This window comes from Panthera onca, chromosome F1 (genome assembly GCF_046562875.1).
Source record: "Panthera onca isolate mPanOnc1 chromosome F1, mPanOnc1 haplotype 2, whole genome shotgun sequence".
In the NCBI taxonomy this organism is placed as follows: Eukaryota; Metazoa; Chordata; class Mammalia; order Carnivora; family Felidae; genus Panthera; species Panthera onca.
Window position 1 is genome coordinate 20,029,737 of NC_138355.1, and position 25,694 is coordinate 20,055,430.

Below are 25,694 nucleotides of genomic sequence, written 5' to 3' on the forward strand. Positions count from 1 at the left end.
ATAGAAGAGGCACCTTTTGATCTGCGTCAGTCACTCATGATCTGGAAGAAGAACCTGTAGTGAAAAAGATCATGAACCAGAGCAAGACATCTCTTTTGGCACCAAAATTTGAGCCCCCAATTTTATTTCCTTGCTGTGAGTTCTATGGCCCCACACACCCCTGCAGGAAGGGACTTCATCGGATTCTCAGGACTGAACCAGAGACCTCCCATCTGACCAGGAGAAGCAAATGTGAGGGTGACTGTGGCCAGTCACACTTGCACGTTGACTCTTTCCTGCTCCCAGATGACCTTCATAGCTAATAGAACTTTATGGAGATACACTACGATGACAACATTTTCTGAGCACAAAGCTAGGCCAAGTGGTCCCACAGGCATGGCTGGGACAATAGGAAAGAAAAATCAAACTTGCGAGTCTTTTGAAAATGCTAGAAGTAAAAATGGCATCCCTCCTTGCATCCCCCTTCTTGGGTCCTGGAAGTGCTTGTTTGGGATGGTGAGCTGGGTAAAGCGGTTCAGTGGTGGGTGTCCTCTGCCCCATGCTGGCAAGGCAGTAGGTTTCTTTCATGGACAGCTATCTATTTTCTTCTTTTGCCACAAAGTTTTCTGGGTGGGTTATGTGTGTGTGTGTGTGTGTGTATGTGTGTGTGTGTGTGTGTGTGTGTGTGTGTGTGTGTGTGTGTGTGAAGTTAACCCTTTGCTTCCCCTAACATCACGGAGCACTCTCTTAGGCATGTGACTTTGATATCCACAGTCTCCTGTGGACACGGGCAATGATACTGGCTTTCCTTGTTCAGTTGATAAGAATCTTGAACCTAGGCAGAATTTTGGGACATCTTCCTTTCCTCCTGTCGTTGGTGACTAACATACCCTTGATCTCATTTTTTTTTTTTCCTAAAGAAATCTCAGGCCGTATAAGACTGTGAGGTATTTAGAGATCTTAAACAATCAACACCATTTATTATTGTCCATCAGGTGAAGCAACAGAGCCGAAAGGTCTAATTTACAAGTGACCCTTGATTTGAAATGTAATTGATTCCTGGACAGCCATGACAAATTGAACCAGGGTCAACCTCTCATCTCCTGGAAGCACCGTCTTATAAATTCTCCTCCCTACCTTGGAATCTAATCTCGTACCACCAAAATACCAAGAGTGATTCCAACAAAATAACTACAAATAAGACACAGACACATGCTTTCCAAACATTTAGAAACTCTTATGAAAAATTCAATAGAAAAGCTACAGCAGTGTTCCATTTGGGGGGCTCTTTTGTCTTTTGGATTGAAATGAGCTGGGTTCTTAAAATGTTGCTTCAACAGTCTCTGGATTGAAGTCATCTCATTTTCGTGATAAATCTCCCTACTCACTGTCTTCTTAACTGAGGGAGATTTTGTCCCCCACCCCAGGGCAAAACTGCATTCGGCAGTATCCGGAGATATTTTGGTTGTAGGACAGTGGTGGTCCTCTGGATTGTGGCGGGGAGGAGTCAGGGATGCTGCTAAGGACTCTGCAATGCACGGGACAGTTTCCCACAACAAGGAACCATCTGACCAAAATGCCAATAGCCCTGCTGTATTAAAACCCTGCCTTGTGGCAAGCATGGATGTTTCAAATGGAGTTAAAATTCGGGTCGTTTCTTTGGAAGAGAAATGTTGAAGACTAAATTTACACGAATACCTCTCAAGGTCTTTAAATGGCACAAGATGGGGGTTGGGGGGGTCGAAGAGGAGGACAGATGGTTCCACCTTGATTTCTTCAGTGATTCCTCACTCTCCGGTGTCAATAAGTCAGCCAAGTTGTCTTTCATAACAACCCAGGTTGTCATTGTTTCCGTGTAGCTTTGGTTGTAAATATAAGTTTTGGTTATTCCTCTGTGGGTTTTATTTATGGGGAAAAAAAGTCATAAAAAGTGAGTGTGGGTCACAAATCACGCCAGGTACTGCCTGGGCACAGACGTAATTTATACATTTTTTCATCGTTCTCACTGTTTTTCTTGGATCTTTAAATTTCCTGTACAGCTAGCATATCAAATTTTCATAATTGTTGCTGCATTTCTTGTTATTTACGCTTATTTCCCAGAAACCTCCAAAGGGCTTATTGTTTGTCATGAAGAGTAGACCCAAAGCTTTCACACAAGCTATGAATGAGTGTTTGGCCATGATCTCTGATCATAGCATTTCTCATTTAAGGCATTAAAGGGCATCAACATCTTAAAGTATCAGAGCCTTTTGGAATGCCCTCCCTCCCCTCTGCTCTCCCAACCATGGAAGATTCTATAGTAATCAGTCCTTTGAGAATGTTCTGTGAGCTTTTTGGATTCAAAAAGCTTCTCTTTGAATCCAAAGCTCCTTAATTGCCACTTTTCTTAGTATTTGAAGTGTTTGAAATAGGCCTAGGTTTAAAAAAGAATATTGTCAATATTGAAATGACAACCCTCCTCCTAATTAACTGAATTCTTTTACTGTACATCTCGTCTCCGTTCCTCACGAACACGGAAACATAAATTTGGAAAATTTTCTCGAACCTATTTTAAAATGTTTGACGCGAAGGGCTTCATCCACATACGTGTGGACTATCTGGGCTGGGGAGTAGGGAGTGTGGTGCAAGTAGATGGAAACGGAATGAGGCAAAAAGAGACTCTGTCTCTTCAAGGAAGGACCAGGCTTTCGTCCCTGTCCACCCAGAGCCAGTGCTGGGCCTGGTCCGTGGTAGGTGTTCAATGAACTCATGTGGGGAGATGAGAGAAGAGGAACAAGAGACGTTGTTATGTGAGGATTTACGAGTCTAATACATGTCCTTTTTATGATTCTTTGAAAGGCTGGGCAGAGAAGTGTAGTGTGCATATCACATGAGAGGAGAGATACAGGTCCCAGGAGCCCTTATTTCTTAATGATGTCTTACTGCTGACAGGTAAAGAGGTGGCTGCTGAGGCACATGTCCCCAGGGCCACTCGGGTCATCACGGGAGAGAAGACGCTACTGTGTTTACGTTGGGTTCTTGGTAATTGCACTGATTACTAATGCTGCTAACATTTCTCTTGCTTAATAATCCACTTTTAATTTTCCCTGTGGCAGTCCTTAGTTCCCACAACACAGCAATAATTAAATCTGTGTTCAGATCATTGTAAATGCACCCAGAGGTCTTAAGCAATGGGTGAATCATACTCATTTAAGTGAAAACATAATGTTAGCATTCAGCTGCCTCAGGAATAAATACTAATGACTGAAATTCCTTTATGTTCCACTGTATATGTCTAGTTCCCGTTGCCCATTTAACATGCAGGAACGAGATTCAGGTGATGGGTTTTATCTGCACATGACAATGGTCAGTCCTCAGGTATGGGTTTCCGGGGCGGCTTGTTTAAAACGGGACCAGGAAATGTGACTGTTTTTAAATGGCCTCTCTTGCTGCTATCACAGAAATCTGTATTTTAGGAAATGATGGAGGAAGAGGAAATGAGCCGCAGGGAATGGGCTGCAAAAGTGTCCGTCCCGCTGCTGGGGAAGGGCAGGAGCTTCAGTGGGAGACCGCCATGTAGCTGGAAGCTGGGATTTTGTCCCTGTCTCTTACATGGCCCAGGGTTGGGAAGAGGCTTGCTGGAGCCTAGAAAATACCAGAAGAAATGCCCTCTGACTCTTATTCGTGCTATTGTTCCCTCCTCACCTTTCCCCCCTGGGTAATTTCTCTTGTCATAAGACACAGCCAGGTGGACTGTCCCCCAGGTAGTCTCCTGGAATGCCCCTCCACCTCGAGTGGGGGAGAGGGCTTGTCTGGGTTCAGGGCCCCAACTACGCTCTGTTATTGTCTCTACACTTCTGCTTTGTGTTCTTGTGGAACTGAGCCCGATGGAAATTTCCCTCATACCCCTGCTCTTCCAGGCTATCACCTGGCTGGGTGTTACCTATATGACCTGGAGGTGAGAGTTGATCTCACAATGTGCACCGCGCTCATTTTCAAGGGAGGGAAAGGGGGAATGTTTTTCAGGTGACCAAGCCTGAGAGGCAGGTGGTCACAGGAGCTGGAGACTCAGCTACTGAAGGCAGACAGGCTGGGCAAGTTAAGACGATTAAATATTCTCCGCCAGTGCCCATAGATGGCACTAGAGCTTTGGAGATGCGGCTACTACCACTGGGCGCTCCAGGGTTGAGGGAACCGGACAGCAAGTCAGTCTTTGTGGCTGATCGAGGGCTCCAAACCATAGCCTGGACCAATCTGGGTGATGCTGGGGCATCCAGCAAAAGTGACCACTCGTCAGGGACCTTTTCTGTGGGTGAAAGCAACCGGTGAGAGGAAGAATTCAGACTGGGTGGAGGCAGAGGAGAAAGAGAGAGAGACAGTGGCAGAGGGAGGAAGGGTAGGTGGCGGGAAGAGGAGGGTAGAGAAGGCGAGGCTACAGTGAGACAATAGGATCAAGGAAGGCAAGGGACACAGGTGGAGTAGCAGGACCTTCAGTGATGACAGCCGCCAACACAACAGGGTGATGCAGAGAAGACATTTTGGTAGCAGTGGTGGGTAAACGCTGAGGGGAGGAGGCCCAGAGCCAAGAAGGCAGGCCGGTCATTAAGAAAGGCATGCCTCCATAATTCCCCACAGGACTTGGAAGATGCATACCACTCCTTCAGGATCTTTTATTGATGTATAGAAAATGTGTTTAAAAAAGGAACTATACAGAGGCTAAAAGCAATCAGGACTAAAAATACTAGTTAACAATGGTTAACAAGTGGAGATTCCAGTCTTTGAGCTACAGTGCCAGGAAAGGATGGGGCAAGTTGGTATCTCTTCTCCCTTCCTCTGTTTTTATTTTTATTTCAGTTCATTAAAGTGTACATTGCCTGAGGAGTAGGTACTCCCTTTTGCTTCTTGGTTTTTTTTTTTTCTTTCTTTCTTCCCATCTTTCTTTGAAGCAAATGCTTTTCCCGAGCACAGCGTAGCTACAAAGTCGGTAAATTGGTCGTTGTTATTTTTACCTGAAAAGGCTGTTAAAGGTTAAAACGACAAACTCAAATTCGAGGGCATCGGAGGACTTGGTGTTTATGGTTTCTCAGGACAACGATCTAGAGACCACCAGGGTGGGTTTCAGGTTCCCCGGGCCCAAGATAACAGCTCCCTCAAAGTCACAGTGACTTGCTCAGGGTACCCAGGGGTTCCTATGGGCCTGGGGCGTAACCGAGGGAAGAATGACCGGATGGCTGTGTCTGTGTGAAGGATAGGAAGGAGGGGTCAGTGGTATTAATAGTAACTCATCCAGATTCTGAGCCTTGAGTCTGTGGGACCAGGGTGTGAGTCTAGAGGGCATGGGCAGGGAAAGGGGGTAGGTAGGTGGGCACTTACTTGGCTGCCATTTTTGTAGAAACCATGGCGTCTGCTGCATCTAACATGTAAATATCTCTGCTGCCCCTGCAGCCTCCACGTGGAAGAGGACCATAAAATTCAGAGTTCTGTCTTGGGGAAATCTATTCCTTTATACATAAGTGGCGTTCAATTAAGAGGAAGGCATTAATTTCTGGAGTTTGGGCCTGGCAGCCAAAAATACTATTTACCAAGTACTAATTTCCTTCTAAATTCCCTAATGTGGCAGAGAGAGCTGAGTTTGTACCTAACTGTCCTCTGAGACCACCCCGCACACTAGAGAGATGAGGGAAGAGGGGAATAAGTAACATTAGTCTCCTGCCTTCTTCGAGCCTCATTCCCCAAAGCTTTCACTGACCCTCACCACAACCCTGGGACACTTTGATCGTACCCATGAAAGTCTGGGAGGAAAGAGCCCAAATCAGTCTGCAGCCTGCTGATTTGAACCTAAAGATTCATGGGATTTCTGCATTTGATACTGTCTGTATTGGTTTCAATATATGAATCATGTAACTCCTTTCCTCTAAAAGTCTGGAGTGAAACTGGTGCCCAAGGGAACATGTGCTGTATTTATTCTCCCCAGTCTTGCCAATCTTGTCCTCCCAGTTTGAGGAGAATGACTCTGGAATTTCCTACTCTTCTAAAGTTGGGTGGGAAAGAGGCCACTATATTCCCAAAGGAGTGGTGTTGGGGGAAATAGTGCTTGTGTCCTGGTCTTTTCTGTCTGCTACCGACTTGCTGTAAATCTTTTTCTTACTTCCCAATTAAAAACAAACAAAAAAAAAAAAAAAAAAAAAGAGGAAAAAAAAGAAAAGGAAAAAGCTGTTAGGATGCTTCTTACTTCTGACGGTAAGGTTAAAGGTCCCCTGGAGGATGTGGCAAAAACAACTCAAGAATTCCCTTTTCTTAAAAGACAGAGGGAAGTGGCATCATAAGCCCCTTTGTACAAACATTAACAAATCCAAGATGGCGGCCGTGAGGCTAAACAAGTAGAAGGGGTGGCAGCCTTCTGAAGTAGCAAAAACAAGGGCTTTGGAATTAGGGAGATTCTGATGATAGCTCTCTTTAGTGACTCTGTGACTTTGGGCATGGTACCAAACCTTTCTGTGCCTCCATTCCCTCATCTGTAGAATGGTTAAACTTGAGTCAGGGTTGTGGTGAGGGTTTCATGAAGTGACATATGTAAAGTTCCTAGCGCAGTATCTGGAAAGTAGTAGGAGTGCAGTAATGCCATGTCTCTTGGTCTTCACTTGGGGAGAGAAATATTAAAAGGCCTCTGCCGGATAGGATCTCAGCTCTGTTACTGATTAGCTGTGTGACCTTGGGCAGGTTGCCTAACCTTTCGGGGCCTCTGTTTCCGGAAGTATGAAATGAGACGGCCAGGGTAGGTGGCCTCCAGTCCTCTCTAGCTCTGAAGGTATGTTCCCAACGTTTGCCTTTTAAAGGAGGTGTTGAACACATTAGCATCCGGTGTTACAGAGCAACACAGGGTGTCCCTGAGGGTGCTAAACCAGGAATAGGAAGAAAACAATAGTTCCCATCTGTGCTTTGCCTCCTGGCCATACATCCGGACCCAAATCCTCTCTGTGGCTTAGGTGTTCCCAGCCTCTGGGATGCTTCCTCTACCTCCCATGAGCCCCCCCGTGCCAATGAACCAATGCCAATACCTGTAAGAACCGATCGGTGAGACTGAAAAGGGTTACATGTTTCTGAGCTGGAAATTTAGCCTCAGCCCAGCCTCACGGTCGAAAATGAGGAGCTGTTTTGTCAAGTCTACAGAGGGGGCAGAGCTTGTCTGAGGAACAAGAGCTGTGTTATTTGGATACTCGGCAACAGCCTTATTAAGCTTGGGAGGGAGGGAGGGAGGATTTCCGGTTTGGAGAAAAGGCAACGCTGTCCAAAGACTGTGAGGTTTGCCAAGGACATTTGGACAATGAAATACTGCAGGTGCAATGAAGTCATGCTTCAGGCAAGGGGTGACCTTGAAACGTGAATCACAAATGCTAGAAATGGCAAATCAGGCCAGTGGGTGCCATGAAGGAGGTCCAGGCAGGACTGGTTGAGCAAGCAAAGAGAGCCCTTCTCTTCTCATTTTCTTCGGCAGTACGCCTCTGGTGCCTTAGTTTCTCCTCAGGTGAAAAGGGTGAACTGACAGGTGCTCTGGTGGGAGGTGAGACCAGAAGTCAAGGATGCGGGTCCCTGTAGCAGGGTCCCTCACACTTGCTCTCTGTCCTTCGACTGTGGGCCATCCCTAGAGGCTTGCTTTTAGTTTCCAATCATCCATATGCTTGTATTGTATTGTATTGTATTGTATTGTATTGTATTGTATTGTATTGTATTATGTTCTATGTGTTTTCTTCTTCCCAGCCGTTTCCCAAGGCTTGAGGAACACAGAATGGACACAAGCAAATCTAATGTGGCTACAATTAGGGTGAACCAGAGCCCTTCTTTCAAACCGGACCTGAATGTACACAACACACCCACTCCCAGCGCACTAGAGCTTTTTCCCTACTTGCTTTTGGAAGTTTCATCTGGTCTGTGAATTCTCATTTGGCCTGGTGGCACCTCAATGCTGGACTACAGTTGAGGGAGACTCGGTCACATTTGTGTTGGGGTGGGGTTATGGGAGAGACAAAGGTCTGGGGCAACATTTAGTCAAAGATGTTCAGGAATGTGGCCAAAGGACCCGGAGGTATAGCCAGACAGAAGCTACAGGCAGAACCCGGAAGCCAGCCCTGTGTGTCGCCTTCCCTGAGTGCAGAACCTCTCTGTCATTGTCACCTGGAGAAAGATGGGCCACCCAGGGAGGTTTGGGTGGAGCTGAGTTGGCCACTTCCTGGCATCTGGAGCTTTGTGGAAGAGGCAGACTCCCAAACTTCACCACTCCCGCCCCAGGCCTCTGAGGTCCCACGGCCTTGGCCGGTTTGAAGCAAATGAACAAATTATTCCATCTTCTGTGGGATTATTGAAACTAAACTGAGGTTTGAATCTTTCCTTTTCAAAGTTTTAGGACCAGTGAGATGCAAATAGAGTGCCCCCCTTTGGAGGGAAAGAAATGGAAGTGAGGAATTAGACTGACTAGGAGTCTGATGATAGAAAGCAAGCATGTACCCCGAATAAGTGGTTCTTCCTGAGCCGAAATTTCGGGGGAGGTTAAAAAAAAAAAGAAGAAGAAGAAGAAGAAAATTGTTTTCATGGCCCAGGAATACGTGCAAGTCTGGGTCACGGGCTAGTCTACTTCAGCCTCCTCAGCTTGGCGCATCTGCAGCTGCCAGGTTCCACTTTTTCTCCAGAGGAAAAGACAAAGAGGAACTCATAAACCCTTTCTCAACTGATGCTTTTAAATGAGCTCTTTGAAAAAGATTCCATAATGACCTAGTGTCCCATAATCTACAGCTCTGTTCCGAGATGGGATTTTCAAAGTACAAACGGGATGAGGGTTGTTTGGTTTGGCACGGAGCTCACTGGCAACCTTGGGTTTTTAGGTTTGTCTGTGAAATAACAGTTTTCAGTGTGCAGAGAGCTGGTTGGTTTCCAGGGAAGAGGGTGGGAGGTGTCTTACCAGTTCACAAGCAGCTGAGTGGGGGCGCGGTGGGTTTAACTATTTGTGGAAGTTTGCTCTGCACTTCCTTGCTGCCATTTTTGTTCTTTTACAATTCAACCTCCTGTGCAAATCAGTTTTCAGGTTTTCCTGAATCTTGGTTTGATGTGAGTTCTTCTGGAAACCCCAAAGAGCTTGCTGTCCTCAACTCCCACCATGTTTCATAGTTATAGATGGTGGCTGGGGGTGGTGATCGCCACCTCGTGGCCACACTTAGCAAGTCGCCCTCCTCCACTTAAATCCAGTCTAAAGGCAGGAGTTTTCCACAGATTTGTTCCCCCACCTTCGCCCTCCCCCCACTCTTATACCCACCTCCTTTACTCTCCAAAGAACTCTGGAGAATGTGAGTTACTCTGTAGGGAACTGTCTTTATCTGATGGGGAAATGCAAAAAGGAAAAACTGTCTGGATCTTGGATCTAGTCATTGGTACGTTTTATCCGTTTGTAAGTGCCTGTAATTAGGATTGGGATTAAATCCTTATCCTGCAGTTAAATAGCCTCTGGGCAGGGTCCAATTCTATTCCTTGAGGGTCCCTCGAGGGAAACTGGTATGCTTAGGTCAGTGCCTTGTGAGTATTGCTTACTGGACCCACCTTTGGGAAGAACACAAATGTGGAGGAACGAGATAAGCAGGAATCAGTGAGTAAAGTTAAGAAGCTTTCAGTTTAGTTGATCATGGGTCTTGGGGAGAGAATAGGGCACAGTGTCTCTTGAAAATGGTGAAAGCTCGTGAGAAAATCACTCAATTTAATAAAAGGAATCTATACATCCTTTTATAGGAGATTGGGCGAGTTAATCTTTGAAGTCCCTTTCTTGCTTTAAAAGTTTTTGAAAAGAATTCAGGCATTGCTGCTGATACTATTTATAAAAATGTTCCATAGGGTAAAATGGTTATAATGAAAGGCAGCTTTTGGTTTCCACTGATACTTCTTGGCTTTCACCTGAATTGACCACACAAGGACTCATAAGCTCTTTGTTTCAGTTTCCTGGACGAGGTAGGCTGTACGGGCACCACCCAGGCCCCTGGGCTCTGCTTTTATGCACAAAATGAGTTCAGCCTCTTACTTGGCATTGCCTCTTCTGAAAAATTTTTTCTTGTGTGTGTGTTTTATTTATGACTTCTAAACCAACCTTTCTTCCTTCCTTCCTTCCTTCCTTCTCCCTCCATCCCTCCCTCTTTCTCCCCTTCCTTTCTCCCTCCTTCCCTTCCTTCCTTCCTTCCTTCCTTCCTTCCTTCCTTCCTTCCTTCCTTCTCCCTCCCTCCTTATTTCCTTCCTTCCTTCCTTCCTTCTTCCTTCCTTCCTTTCAATAAAGCAGGGCTTCTGGTGAATTTTCATTACTTAATTGTGCTTTCTCATCAATGCCCAATTATACTTAGATTTTCAGATCAGAAACTAGCATTACTGACTATCAAAACTGAAAAGGAAGTTAGTAGCCATTCTAGTCTAAGCTTTGATTCAACAGGAGAGGAAACAGAGGCCCAGAGAGAGAAAACAGCCTCCCTGATGTCACAGGGCCAACAAGATGGCCGGGGTGGACCTCTGCCTCAGCTCCCAGCTTCCTTTTGGCATGCTCCATACTATGGCCAGGTGTCCCACTCTCTAGCTGGATCTCCTTTAACTTATGGGTTTCTTGAAAGGATTGTTTCTCCTTCCTCCTCCTCCTCCTCCTAGTTCTTTTTGAAGCCCCCGCTGAACTGAGAAATGGCGTCGTGACTTCCATTTCTCAACACTGGGTTTGTCAGTCGGGTCTGTCAGTCACGTCCCCGCAGAGCAGAGCATGAGGCCTCGGAGGGCTGCTAAAGGAGAGCCTGTCGCTGGTGGCAGCTGACTTCATCCTTAAGACACCAGGAGTGTGATCAGCAGCCCGAGGGGCTGTCCTTCCCTGGTGATCAGGGCTTGGTTACAGTGTAGTTGTTCCATTAGCAAGATGCTAACTTTCAGGCTCTTCCAGCCACAGGCTGGGAAAGGAACAAGATGCCCTAGTTTGGCTGAACGCAGGCACTACAGGAAACAGAGCTGGGGGCCTTGAGGAAAAGGAGAGGAAAGGGGGAAGGCAGCGAGGGCACTGGGTGTGGATTTTGGTGGATGCTACAGGGATGGCTGCAGCTGACATTTGATGTGGAGAAGTCGAGGGGTCATGGTTTCTAGAGCCTCCAGCTCTCTTGGGCTTAAAAATCAAATCATGGTAGTGAAGAGAAGCACATCTCATAACGTGGGAGGTGGGCCTACAGTCCTCCCCTTTTCACCTTTGGATTTCCAGATGTAATTTCCTCTGGCACTTTTCATTTTTCCTTTCAAAGGCAGAATAATAAAAGAAGATGGAGAGAGGCTTCTCATGATGTCAACTCATTAAAGGGGTCATTCCTATTTCCCGCGGGACCAAAATAGAGAACCCCCACCCCCACCCCCACGCCGAATTTCACCTTTTTCCAGGAATAATCAGTCAGGGGAATGGCTGGCTGGTCCTATAACTTCTCCTTCTGACTCTTATTAAGCCACCCACATTAAGGTTGAGCCTGGCTGAAGATGGAAACGAGGTCTTCTGTTTGCAATTCAGAAAAAAAAAAAAAAAAGGTCCATGACACATAGGACCAGAAAAAAGAAAACAGAGCCAGGTAGGATCTGTGTTTCCCACGGGACCTGTAATCTCAAATGGCAGATGCCTTGATTTCTACTTCTTTTGTCCTTTCCTCACTGTGTGACTCCGAAGCACTAAATCTACAACCATCTCCCCCTTTCACCCACAAAGGAAGTTGCTGTCTGTCTGACCTGAGAGAGGGGGCAGTGACTTAAGACCCTCAGGGACACAGCCACTGTACAGCCCAGGGCCAGGTGTGGGCAATGCCTTGGGAACCAGAGTCCAGAGCAAACAGTGGCTGGGCTCGTGGGGCCGTGGGCATCTAAAGGTCGGAGGGCGGTAGGCACAGGATTGATTGGGGCTGGAAAAGAGGCCACTGATCTCAGAAGGTAATAGGACACTGGGCTGGTAAGAGTGTCAGAAAATGAGAATCTTTGGCCCATTAAAAAGAACTTGGGCTGTTGGGATGCAGTGAGACTCATCTGTTTCCTCTTACGGGGAGCTGTTGGCGGAGCTCTCGTGCCGAGGCTTCTGCCGTGGGCTGGTGAGAGAACCTGGCCATCCAAGGCAGTGACCAGAGCACAAATACCTGGAAGGGAAGGGCAACTCATAGGAGGGCAGGAAAAGAAGGCCCGTTGCCATAGCAATCTGACTCCAGGACTTGCCTTTAAATCGGTCTTTTAAAAAAATATTTCACACTTTCCCTCCTTGGTGGGAAAAGAGGGGAAGGTTCCGGATGACTGGCTGGGAGGGAGAATGGAGGCCGAGGGCCAGGCCCGGGACAGCAGAAACCACGAGCAGCTGCGGCCTGCTTCCTCAAACACCCTTAACATGTTGCAAAGCACATTACTCTTACCCCCCACCCCTTGTTTCATATTATAAGATACAAACAGATGACAGAGAAGGTCAGCTGGCCCGCGGCCGCCCACTGCTCAGAACTGCAAGGACCGCCGTTTCCTCCCCGCCGTGAGACGGTGGCTGTAAGGGCGCATCTTCATTTCCACAAAAGGGATGGAGAGCTCGTGGCCTTTCCAATGGTACCAGTTGATCCCCTGGGAAGGAGACAGATGAGCATGTCAGTCACCGCCTCCCTCCAGAGGGAGCACCCAGCTTGAAAAGGAGGAGAACAGCAGGAGCGGGGAATCCAAGATGTGGATTTAGCCATTTTTCATTAATGTGAAGCTTTGCGGTCCGGCTCCCTCATAAGGTCAAAGGAGCGGGGTCTCTTTCCAGCTTTTCTTTCTAAACATGCCTGTGGCCTGGGTGTTCATTAGGGCTGCCCTTCAGGTCATTTCTTACTGCCAGCTCTAATGTTTTGGCTTTCAGGATTTACATGCACCAGTTATCAGTGTTGAATTTCAAAATCCCAATAGCATACAAGCATTTTGAAGAGAATAATTGTGTCTGACTGCTCACTCCTGATGGGACAGTCAGGCGGTTTCCACCTATGGTGACCCAGCATCTTGATTTGCTCGGGGCTAAGGGATTTCCCTCACTGCTGGCCTTTCGTTGCTAAAACTGGGAAAGTCCCAGTTGGTCCTGTTGGTCAACCCATCACTCTTCCCAGTCTGTGGACTTGTAGTCTCTAATGGGGAGGCATAGTCCAGTTTACACTGGCGTTCTGATCTCTCTTTTCCTGGGACCCTTCTTAAGATGAAGCTGAGCCTGTAAGCTGTCCCTAAAATTGACAATCTCTCCATGGGGTTGTTGGGATCATTTAGATGAGGAAACGAAATGGAATGTGACTGGTTGTCCAGGGCTTCTCTGGGTGAGTTCTGGCTCCTGAGTCCAGATAGTTTTCTTTCCCTCCACTGGAGTCTACTTTGTCCTGCCCTTATTCCAGGGCCTACATTATCTCCCTCTTCATGATAGTCCTTTCTCAAGACTATTTTTTTTTTTTGTTGTTATAAAGGGAAATGTAAGACCCAGTTGTGCATTTAGAACATAAAGCTTAGGGACAGTGGGTTCCACAGCTCTGGGGCAGAGCCTCACCTACCTGACTGTGCCTGGACTCTCCATATTTCCCATTGAGGTTGGTCCGGTGGCAGTTCTTGTACCACCAGGCCCCCTTGTATGACATGGCGCAGTTGGTAACTGCAACATCATTGTCTCTGTCCTCTGTGGAGAAAGGGCGTCCCTGATGATAGCTGAGGGAGTCCCCTGTAACAAAGATGTTTTTGTAAGGCTGTCTGATTTGTCACTCTTTTGTCAGCATTTTCTGGACATTTGACCCACTCCCAACAAACCTAGCTTCCACTTAAGGGACTTTCCGTTCACCTCCTCCCCCATTTCTACCCATTTCCTCAGCCTGGCTGTACTGAACTCATACTCCCCCTTACCCCCTGGGTCAGCAACTCTCCATGCTGCTCTCTGCTACTCATTTCCTCATCCCTCTGACCCTCTGCTAAGAGCTGTGTCCTCTCAGTTCACCTCACCACCCCTGTCTGTTTCCTCCAGGCCTGCACTGTATTCCTGTATCTTCACAGGAGATAGGCATGAGCCATGGTGACGCGACCAGTCTGGGTTACCACCATGCATCCATGGTGTGGCCTTCTCCGTGGTTTATTAGGCCTGGTCAACCCATACCCCAAACCACACATGTGCCACAAAACATGATGCCACATGTAAACAGGGATCTCAGCAAGCTAGAGTTCCTGTCCAGAGGAGAAAGCATGATGAGAAAATCTTCACCACGGCAGAGAAGTGGTTGGGAAAACCAGGGCTGTATCTTGGGGAAGAGCAGGTTCAATGGGAGACAAGGGCTGCGATCACTATCTCCAAATATCTCATGGGCTACTAAGTAAAAATAAATAAATAAAGTAAATGGTGGGGGGGGGGAGGGGGATATGAGGATCAGTAGGTGGAGACTGAGAGGAGGCATATTTTGGCTAAATATAGGAGGAAAAGTTACCCAGCTATTGGAGCTGCTCACATATGGGACAGACTGCTTGGAGATGGGGTAAGATCTCTAGTCTTAGAGGTAAACAAAGGCTGGGTATTGTCTTGTTGGGATGTTGTGCAGGTGACTCATATGAACTGAGTAATTGAGGCAAGGGATCAAACTGTAATTAATCTATAACTATTGGCTGAACTTTTGGTGGGATTTATAGTTGGATATGTCGTGAAGGGGCTCATGTTATTGAATGGACATTATTGTAGATGCTTCTGAGTTCCCTTTAAGCTGCAAGAGACCATAGTTCTGGGTCATCTGTGGCATCTGAGTCCACACTCAATGGTAGCCACTCAGTGCCTCAACTGCTTCCCACCACAGCTTAGCTCTTAGGGGATGATCTTTATTCTACGGGGAAGTTTGATCCTCTCAGGTCAGTTGGGTCACCAACTCAACATATCCTGTCTCTATCCCATCATTTTCATCTTGTCCTGCCAGTCTACAGGGGATCAGACTTTGTGTCCATTGAGAGATAATCCCACTGCCTGTAATTCATTCTTTCCCATTTCTTCTAGGTCCAGAGGAAGGCAAAAAATATTTCTTATTTTTTCTTTTTTTTGCATATATATTTATATATTTGCATATATATATACATATATATTTAGCATTTTCAATTCCTTCAATACTAAATCATATTCATATCTTTTATCTTTAAAAATCCTTAGGGGGCACCTGGGTGGCTCAGTCAGTTAAGCGTCCGACTCTTGATTTTTGGCTCAGGTCATGATCTCACAGTTCATGAGTTGGAGCTCTGAATAACAGCATGCAGCCTGCTTGGGATTCTCTCTCTCTCTCTCTCTCTGCCCCTCTCCCACTCATGCACATGCATGCTTCTCTCTTTTTCTCCCTCTCTCTCTCAAAATAAAACATTAAAAAAAATTAAAATTCTTGGATTAGTCCTATTGTCTAGTGACCCTTTCTTTACCGTCAGTTCACCTCTGTTGCCTCTGTCCACCTCATCTTCTCATCTCCCTCTTGCTTCTCTGGAATCTAGAATCTGCCCTCACTGCTGTCCGGGAACAATTCTCTCCACCTTCCACTCTGGTGTCACCTGCCGCTGTCTGGGATAGATCCCAGCATTGGTCTTTGTCTCCTCCCCAGATCTGGCCCCCTTCCCACTTCTGCCTTATACCCACCTCATGTATTCAATTCATTGTGTGAGTCTTGGTTTTTCTCTCTCAAACCACTGTTCAGATTTATACCTTTCTCTTAATTCCTGACATTAGTCAAGTCTCCTATTATCTCCTACCAAGATTAATGCACCAGCTCATGCCAGCTGGTGTCTGTTCTTCACTCAGATTTACTTCATCCAGTTTACGGCTGTCACATTGATCTTCCTAAAAGCCCCCAAATCCCAAAGTCTCAGGACCTACCGGGACTCTCCCCTGCTCACCATAGTAAGAGGGCCCCCTTTTCTAAGGTCCTTCAGGGTCCAGCTTCACCCTACTCTCTACCAATCTTCTTTCTGTTCTTCTGAAGTCACACCTGCCCTGGGCAACAAGGACCTTCACGCCTGCCCTTCCTCCACGGTAACAGCTCCTTCCGTGCCTTCTCTTCCAGGGTTTGCCTTCTCTGGACTGTTTCCCTCACCACTGGGGTCCCAGACAGATGTTGCTCCTTCTTAGGCCAATGAGCACCTAGTAAGCTGGAAGTGAGTACCATTTCTTTTGTGATTCTTTTTAAGGTTTTTAATTAAAAATGCTTCTAAGTTATTTATTTCAGCAATGTCTATACCCAACATGGGGCTCGAACTCACAACACTGAGATCAAGAGCTGGTGTCCCTTATGGATCTTTTAAAAGAAATAGAGGGGCGCCTGGGTAGCTCAGTCAGTTAAGCGCCTGACTTCGGCTCAGGTCATGATCTCGCAGTTTGTGAGGTCGAGCCCTGCGTCAGGCTCTGTGCTGACAGCTTGCCCACAGCCTGGAGCCTGCTTCAGATTTTGTGTCTCCCCCTCTCTCTGCCCCTCCCATGCTCATGCTCTGTCTCTCTCTGTCTCTCAATAATAAATAAACATTAAAAAATTGTTTTAAAGAAATAGATGTTTAGTTCATGCGGAGGCCATGTCTTATGTTTCTCTTGGGTCCCCATAACTTGTACAATGAACATCTAGGGGTTGCTCAAGAACCTCTTATTGATAACTTGATTTGGAGTTTTCAGTTCTAATCTAGAGTCCTGATTAGAGACTTGGGTTTTTATAGCCTTGAGAAATGGGGACAAGAGAAGGGGCTAAACTTGGTTTGGAAGACATGGGATGGGGTATTGCCAATAGGGCCAATAAAGTGAGCAGTAAGTCAAGATAAAGGCCAGGGGAATTGGGCAATGGTAAAAGCCAGAAAGAGAAGATGACCTCTTCCCCTCTGGAGACCTCTGGTCTAGACAAAGCAATTCTACCATTGGGTAGAGTTGCGCAGAGAAGGGGGCAGACTACGTAAGTGAGGGTTTTCATCTTTTGAGGAAAATGAACTGAATATTTGAAGGGAGGGCTCACACCGTAATTAATTTTTGGTGATTGGCCAATTTGCCAGCAGGATTTTCCCGTGAGACGTGAGAGTACAATGTGGAGCAACAGTCCCGCCCCCCATGGGACCCAGTAGCAAGACAGAGCTGCAGTAAAGTCAGCGGTGGCTGGGCCGATGGAGGCAGAGAGAGGCAGAGGCCTGGAGCAGGTGAAGAGGGGGAGGAAGGTGGGACATGGGAGCAACCGGGAGGGGTTGCTTTCCTTCCTATGGGGAGGGTAAGAGCTGCTTTTCTGCAGGTGCAATTCTAATCTTAGGGAGTGGATGGTACCAGATTTTTTTTTGAAATGGTTTAGTCTGATGTCTTGTTTAGCACACTCCATTTCAATGGCGATTTTATGCCCAAAGTGTGGCAAACTGGAATTTTTGTTAGGGGCACTTCAGGCAGATCCGACTGACTGCCATTGGGAATAATCACCACTGTGAACAATAGCAAAGCGTGTCTTCCTGTGGAGTAACAATACCTGGCTGAGAAGAGAAATAATTGGACAGAGGCAGTAATTGGAAGGGCAACACCTTGCTGATTTTCTTAATTCCAAGAGGCATAAAAATGCTGCTAAAATTATACACTAGCATTTAGCCCTAAGATTGGAGTTAATGAAAGGACCAATAACTCCGTGTACCGAACAGTAGAATATTTGGCAAAACAGGTCTTATGAAATGTGCTATAATAGAGCCCAGGAAACAGATTGGCAAAGCCTAAGAAGGAGACTGGATATTATGTTCTGATAAAACTATTAATGCAACAGAGCTCATAGAGATGGTTGTTCTACTTAGTAGAGATGTCATAAAAATCTATATAGGAAACGTGACCGTGTACTTGGTTCTTGTGGAGGAATGAAAAGAAATGTGGCCAGCGAGGTTCATTCCAGTGCTCTTGTTTGCACCGGATGAAGGCAGGACTGCTGATAGGAGGGGGTCATCTCAGAACGTATGGAGGGATCTGCTTTATCTCCATTAGTTGCAAGACGGTTTTCCTAGATGTCATCGCAGGGGGAATTTCTAGCCAGACAATAGCTGATTATGCTCTCATTGGATACGAGCCCATATTGATTAATCTGGACAAGAAAAATAATCCTTTGCCCTCACATGGCACTTTTTTCTTTTAAACTTTGAAAGTATTTTCACTGCATTGATAGCATTTTTTTTTTTCCTGACTGCTCTGTGCAGTAGGGCAGGCATCATTATTATGATTTTCCAGATGAGGAAACTGAAGTCCTTAGAAATTGATTGCAGGTCACCTGAGTGGCTCTGGACAGCCGGGACCAGCACCCGGGACTCCTGGCCCTCCGCCCTCACTGTGGCTAGCAGGGAATTCGCACACGCCCTGGGGTCTGTCTGCTTGGGGGCCGGGGTACCTGCGGTGCCATTGTAGACTCCCAGGCGCAGTTTGTACAGGTTTCTGCCGTCCTCCACAGAGAACTTGTCATAGTAGGCGAAGGCGGCCTCCTGGCCGTCACGCATGTCCACTCGCAGCTCGTAGCGGCCCTGGGATGTGATCCTGTGTATGTTATCCAGCCCTGGGGAGAAGAGCAGAGAATGCAGGGGCTTTGGAAAGGGGAGGGAGAATGGGACTGTGGCCTCAGACGGATGTTATAGAGGAGGAGGGGGAGCCCTCAGGCCTTGTCAGGTCATTTACCAAACAGATCTTGCTAGACTCAGAAATTTTTCCTGCAAAAAGACAAGCCCTGGTCTGCTGATGGGTTTCTACCACGGGTCAGCTCGGGGGTCCTCACACCCTGTCTTGACCCAGTTATGGACAAACCTTGAGCCTCGGGACTCCTGGCCCCATCCTCTTCCACCTTCTACTTCAAACCGTGTTGTTGGGTGAAAAATGATAAAAGGCATTAATTACATGGGCTTAAATCCTTGGTGTGAGTGTTAGGGAGTCAGAGAAGGTGAAGAGAGGTAAAGATACTGATCAGAGGAGTTCAGGACCGGCACTAGGGGCCCAGGAGAGCCAGACATCTTACCATCGCCCAGTGGCCTGCAAAAGAGGTTCTGTTACCTTGCCTTTCCCTGTCTCAGCCTCCAGTCCTCCTGGGCTCCCCTGGTCAGCTCAGGAGATATAGCCATCTGCTCCCTGACCACAGTCCCTTTCTGTCTAATCTACCTGCTACAGCTTGCATTGCCCCCTCTGCACTGGTTTCTGGGTGGCTATGTTCCCCCATATGCTTCTCTTTGGGCTCTAAGCTTCCCAGGCCTTGGTCTGATGGATTCTCATAAGGTGCAAACCTCTGTGAGCCCACATGCTCCACAGCAATGTTTTCTGATATATATTCCCTTGTCTGCTTGCCCTGGCTGGCTGTGCTCTGGGACTTTCTGGTTTTGACCCACCTGTCCAGGATTTGAACCACTCAGCTTGCACTGCTGGTGATGTCTGAGTCCTCCTGATTTCTATCTGCCTACTGAACCGAGGTCCTCTTGCTTGGCTGTCATATCTGATCTCTATCTATCACACACCATCATGAGAATGAAAGAATTGAGGGGATGGAAGGGAATTTAGACATTGCTTAGGTTTATCTCTTTGTGGAAAAGGAGGTTGAAATCCACACAGGCGAAATGATTGGCTGAGGGCCACCTGGATCTTTCTGCTTCCCTCTCCTCTTTGAGATTTAAAGCTTTACGTTGATTATAAGTTGAGGGCTGTTTGCTGGGGTGCTGACCCACAACCTACCCTAGCCTCGTGCTTGTGTGGTGTAGTGGATCCTGGGTGTGCCTGCCCGGATGCCCTCAGTAGATGGTGGACCTATCCCCCAGCTGCTAGATATCTTGGCTGGTAACAACGTACAGCTACCTTCTTCTTGGATAATAACACTTGACCAAACAGGAGTCACTTCCTCCTGGCAGCTACATTCTCCCTCCCCCCTGCCTTGAAGCAGACTTTCATTAATGCCTAATGTGGGGGTACAAAATGTCAGCCCCCTTGTCCTAGTGGGGACTGACTATGAGAAGCAATTCATGTTCCAGCACTCATGCTCACCCGAGGACGAGACTGAAGATTGTCTCCCACCACAACCACAGTTTTGCGTATTTCCCCTGCTCTATCTTGCTTCCTCCGTTCCCCTGCCCCTAAGAGCACTCACCCAATAAATCACTTAAACAAGACTCCTTGTCTCTGGCTCTGCTTCTAGGGAACCCAACTTAAGATATAAACCATGGGTCACAGTTACCCTCAACCTGAGTATTGCTGCCAAACTATATCTCACCAGGCCATGCCTCTGTTCAAGAGCCCTCACTGGCTCCCTCTTACCTATGGCATTAGGTCAAGACTTTTCTTCCCAGCTTTAGGTACCATAATGTGCCTTCATTCAACCCACCTAACCTCATTTTCTTCTTTCCCTGACCTGCACCTTTCCTCTCGGTGGATAGTTTCTTTACTCTTGCGTTTGCGTCTGTCAGAAGGATCCCTGCCTTACCTCTTTTTTTGTCCCCTTCCTTCCTGCTTCTTTTGACTCATCCGTCGGCACCTCCTCCACACAGCTGACCCCTCCCCTGTCTATCTGTGGCCTTCTCCTTGGTACTTGGTGGGTTTATAGTGTTCCTCAGTGCGGGATGGCCTTTCTCACCATATGAGAAATACTTTGGGAATAAGGGCTACTAAATAACCTTAAACATATAGGGAGAAAGGTATTTCCAAATTCTATTTCTTCCTTAATAGGTGAAGGAGGAACCTTAACTCTAATCCTAACCTTGACTCCCAGTCTCTGTTTGGTTCTAGTGCTTGGTAGTAAGCCCCCAACACTTTTTAATCTTTGTTTGTACCACTCCCAGCAGCATCAGCCTTGAGGGCCCCGTATTTAACTGTCATTTAATAATATTAATATTGTTTCCTTTTCGTTGTGTTAATTTTTAAGTCTCCTTTTTATTTTGGCACATGATAACTAGCTTGCCATTTTGGGCAATGCTATTAAGTTTCTTCCCCCAAACAGTAGATTTAACTAAATAAAGCAAGCGATACAGAGGGAATTTAAGTGTGTGGTAGTTTAGCTACTTCACAGATTATGCAAGAATTGTGGAAGCGGTGTTAAGTGCCTGAGGTCTGGGGAACACGAGCCCTGTCTGCCGAGCCCACGGATTTGTGTGCATTGCACTGGCCTCCCAAGCTGTATGGAAACTTCTAGAAGGTAAAAATACTTCCTATTCACTTGACTTGTCTCTCAACGTTCTTACCTTGTAGTTTTATTACCTACATCAGCAAACATAGATCTGGGCATCTAATAGGTACTCAATAAATTCTTGTCATTAATTGACTGATTGATACCTATACATTAAGTACCTACTCTCTCAGGCACCATAACAGGCAATGGGATTAAAAGAGGACTATGATGTGGTCCTAGTCCCGAAAGAACTTTACGCAGTATAGTCAAGAGAGACAGAGAGGAAAATGGCCACTGTGCTTTGGGCCCACAGAAGAGGGAGTGGTCAATTGTCCCACAGGCCAAGGGTGAGAACAGTGGGCAGAATAGGTTCTGTGGAGGAAGAGGAGTTTAGTTAGGTCTTTGAATATACACAGATGGACACCAAGGTGTCCAGAGGAGGGACATGGTCGCTGTGAGAGCGTTCCGTGCAGACGAAGCATTAGGGATCATGGATGTCTGGAGTTTGGTGTGTGTATGGATGGGGGTGGGGGCGGGGAGAGGGGTGGGGTGCCTAGTGGCGGGGAGCAGTCTCTGGAGGTAGATTAGAGAGGGCCTTGACCTTAGCTAAGGTGTTTGGCTTTCACCTGGTGGTGATGAGTCATTGAAGGGGTTTACAGATGAGGTTAACCTCACCCTAACCTTTGGGTGAGGAAGCCGGCCATGTGACGATGGAAGGGCAGGGAGGTCGGGTGGGGGGCTGTCATGCGAGCAGCCAGGAGAAAGACAGTGAGGCCCCGTGAGACGGTGATGGGGACACAGAAAGGAGACCACAGCTGTGGAACCCGGTTGTTTGCCTGTCCCCCTGCCTTCCCGTACACATCACTGTGAAAATCTAACCAAGCGGGAGATAGAGGCAACAGATGCGCCACTTTCTGGGATTGGCACCGCGGCCAGCTGTGTGGATGGGGTGCGGATTCACCTTCACACACCGGTTCGGTTCTCAATCTACGCCTCCTGCTTGTGTCAGACCCCTGGGAGATTGCAGGTCACTTCCAATGCCACTCTCATGTTTTCCCTTCCCTCGCCAAGTCAGGTGATCACATTCCAGGGAGCTGGGGCAGGGCAACCACCTCGGTTCTGTCCTGACCGGCAGGCTGGCCCGCCAGCGCCTGGCTTCTGAGAGGTGACCGGCCGGCTCGCTGTGTGTCCCCCGCCCCCTCCCCCACCTGGTGGCTTACTTCCTCTGTAGTTGCCTCATGTCAAGACCCATCAGCATAAGAGACTATTAATGAGGATGGGAAGAGACAGAGCAAAGAGGAAAACACCACAATAAGATAAAAACAGATCAATAGTGGAGCCAAACAGAGCCAAGAGGTACTGAAAGCAATTCACGAGCTGTCAGCTTCTCAACAGCCACGGCGTTTCCGATAATCCCAGACGGACACGCAAAGGAGAGAGATGGACGAGAAGCCAGAGCAGGGCTCCGAGGGAAAGCACAAAGGAGGATTACCCAGCCAAAACTCATCCTCCAGGTTCCCGAAACCAACACGGTACTCAGCCCATTTCCGGAAAAAATCGGTTTGGCCATTCTGCCGTCTCTGGAATACCTGTGAGGGAGAAAGGGGGGAAAAAGTGAAACTAAGAGAAGAAACTCTCAAGAGTAAAACTGCTATAACCGAGTTTTGTATCTGCTGCGACAAAGACGCTCAGATGAAGAGCACTGCAGTACAGAGCCCAGTGTTGGCACAGCACTCTTGCTGGACGTACTGGGAGCTCTTCTCCTGAAGTGCAGAGGCCCCTGATGAATAGGCCAGGGTGTGATGTTGACACTAATTTGCACCCCTGCGATACACAAGGGACTCAGGATACATATCAAGCCCCCAGATAGGCAAGGGAAACAGGCTTGGCTCTCCAATTAATCTTTTTGCGGCAGAGTGTAGAGGAAAGCATTTCGCACCCAAAGAACGGGACCAACTTCAAATCAGCTAGTAACTGTCATCATCCCATTGCAGGCAAAGCAACAACATATCGTTCGCTTTCCGAGCTGTTTAAGTGCTAATTTCATTTAACCTCCAATGAATCAGCCTCGGCTTCAATTTCCAATTATGCTTTAAGAAGGAGGCACAAATATGTCAGAAACATAAAAGAAAATGTCTCCCAAGAGTAGCTTATGAGCACAGCCACCATTTAACTCCATTAAAAAACTATCCATTCTGCACCAAGAAAAATCCAGTGCTGTGTGCTAGCAGCAGAAGGTGGGGAGAGGGCGGGAGGTGGTGTGGGGAGGGGGCCCTGCAAGCACGCAGGGACTGAGCTAATGCTGGGCTGCTTTAGGGCCAGGTTGTGGGAACTCTCCCATCCGTCTTATGGTGAGCTGCACTGATAGGTGGGGACATCTGTGAGGCTGTCCTTTGTCTTCTCTTGGTATTACCCTAGTAGACGCGGAAGGAGGGTGTCTGGCTTTTCCTGAACACTGGTGCTTCTTGAAGGCTGCGACAGCTCTGGGGAAGAACCAGGGAGGCCAGGGAAGGGTGGGGCAGGGGAGGCCTTTGTAACTAGAGCCGGCTATCCAGGCTCCGCCCCTCATCTGCCCTTCCATTTACTCTTCCCATAGACCTCCCCATTGAGGCTCCCCTGCTCCTGCAGAGGGCCCTTCTCCTATAGAGGAACCACCCCTTCTTTTCCTACAGCCTACAGCAGGCGAGACCCTTGGACTTATCTGACCACTGCTCCCTTTCCCCGGCACTCTGGAACCATATTCCTGGGGCTCCTACACCGGGTCAGGTCACTGCAGTCTGCGGCCTCAATACCTTCTTCCTTCCAGTGCTGGGCCAAACCTATGCCTGGGCTACTGAGCAAGGGCCCAGAGGCAACAAAGAGCCCCAAGATGGACAGGTGAGGGGTGGATGAAGAATGGCCAGAGGATGGTGAAATTTGGATCCGTAGGCGCTGATCCAGATGGATGAGACACCAAGGATGTTTGTGTAAGTGGAGAACAGCCACATGTACTTACAATCCAGCCACCCCCATCGGTGGTCATATCGCAGTACACCTGTAACTTCCGGCTTAGCTCTCCATTGAGGAAGATGGTGTAAACCCCACTCAGAGTGTCTCCATTCATCAAATGCTGGGCACAGTCTTGAGGATGAGGAAACACCCGGCCCCCTGCATAGGAAAAGAGGCAATTTCCAGAAAGGGTCCTTTCTCCTACTATGCATAATGGGCCCTTGGGTTGGAGAAGGTTGTGGAGGGCCTCGTGGCACTTTGTCAAGAGCTGTAAGAAATCCTCGCTGAATCTCAAACAGTGTGTGGGAATCCTGCATCATCCTGCATTCCCCCTCTTTAACTGATGTCGGATTTATTAAACAATATACAGTTTTATGGGATCTGAGGACCAAAGATCTGGATTCACGGTCTTGCTCTTTCACTTACCTATTTGTTTGGCTTTAGGCAGATGGCCTGACTTCCCTGGGTATCAGTTTTCTTGTCAGTAAAATGGAGATAATAAAAATCTCTCCCCCCCCCCCCCAAGAGTGAATGTGTGTTAATGTAGCTAGTGGGGTTACTCAGGTGCTGATTACAGATGCACGGGCCACAAGAAATCACTGTAGAGCCCACCTTTCAAAAGGATGAGAGGCAGTAAGCAAAACCTTTTGCCATCCTCACACCAGCATGAAGAAATGCCCGAACAAGCTCTGCGTTAACAAGATGGATCTCTACTCCTCAAGCAAAATAATCTCCTGATTGGACTAAACAATCAAATGGCCATGTTTTACAGTTCAGTGTTAAGTTTGAGGAAAGGGCAGGGGAGACAAATCACTGCTCATCTTTCAGAGAGAACAGCCCAATTTGTAGAACAATATCTAATTAGCTGAAAGAGAAGCTTAAATCATGTATCTTGAAGAGCTTAGCTTCAGGGCAAATTTTAATACTTAGCAGACAAGCCAAGAAGCAGAGATCCCACCGGAGGAGATTTCTGGACTGAAGGAGTGGATAGGGCAAGCACAAGGAAGAGCGTGCCACGTAAGGAAAAGTGGTTCTGGTGCTCTGTAAATACAATGATGTTCAGGGTCAATGGAGTGCAGTTGATGTGGTTTTGCATCCTTGAATTGTAGCAGTTATGAGGAGTCTGGGTAGGGACCTCACGTATCACTCACTACCGTGTCCCCTAGTGGCGGGCTCGGTGCACTACAGGTGTGACAGAGGGCCACTTGGAGTCAGCTGGGGGGTCAGAGCAAGTGGACAGCATAATGCCACACAGGGAAGGTGATATAATATCCTCACTGAACACTCTGGTCATCTAAGGCTCCTGTCACAGATCATCTGTGAAGCATCCTGTGTTAGGAAGAGGTCACTGGGATTCAGTGGATGTGCTAACTCCTAGCACAGGAACTGTCCAGCTTGCTGTCATACCACGGTCAAGGGGCACTGCCATTTAAGGTAGTTTAGAACAAGGGGGCCTCCTCCTTCAGACACATTTGTACCAGGGAGTAACAATACATTTCTATAAAACTTATACTTGACAAAGTGCGTTTTATTTCTAGTTGATTCTTGCAAGAAACTTGGAAAGAAAGGCTGATTGTTATAGATCAACTGGATTGTTATTTTTCAGAC

At 47.4% G+C, this 25,694-nt stretch overlaps 1 protein-coding gene across 2 annotated transcripts in view; it reads right to left on the reverse strand.

Moving 5' to 3' along the window:
• Window positions 1–961: 961 nt before the first annotated feature.
• Window positions 962–25,694, reverse strand: part of TNR (tenascin R) — a 417,184-nt gene continuing 392,451 nt past the window's right edge. Inside the window, exons 19-24 of one of the 2 annotated variants that reach the window (XM_060643572.3) lie at window positions 24,094–24,245; window positions 22,591–22,687; window positions 18,357–18,518; window positions 13,527–13,690; window positions 12,418–12,582; window positions 962–4,967 (exon numbers count right to left, since the gene is read on the reverse strand). In XM_060643572.3, coding sequence (XP_060499555.1) covers window positions 12,463–12,582; window positions 13,527–13,690; window positions 18,357–18,518; window positions 22,591–22,687; window positions 24,094–24,245 — 695 coding nt within the window. In that variant the 3' untranslated portion in view covers window positions 962–4,967; window positions 12,418–12,462. Of the gene's footprint in view, window positions 4,968–11,573; window positions 12,583–13,526; window positions 13,691–18,356; window positions 18,519–22,590; window positions 22,688–24,093; window positions 24,246–25,694 lie in introns of those variants that run through there. The other variant, XM_060643571.3, reaches the window with a different exon arrangement.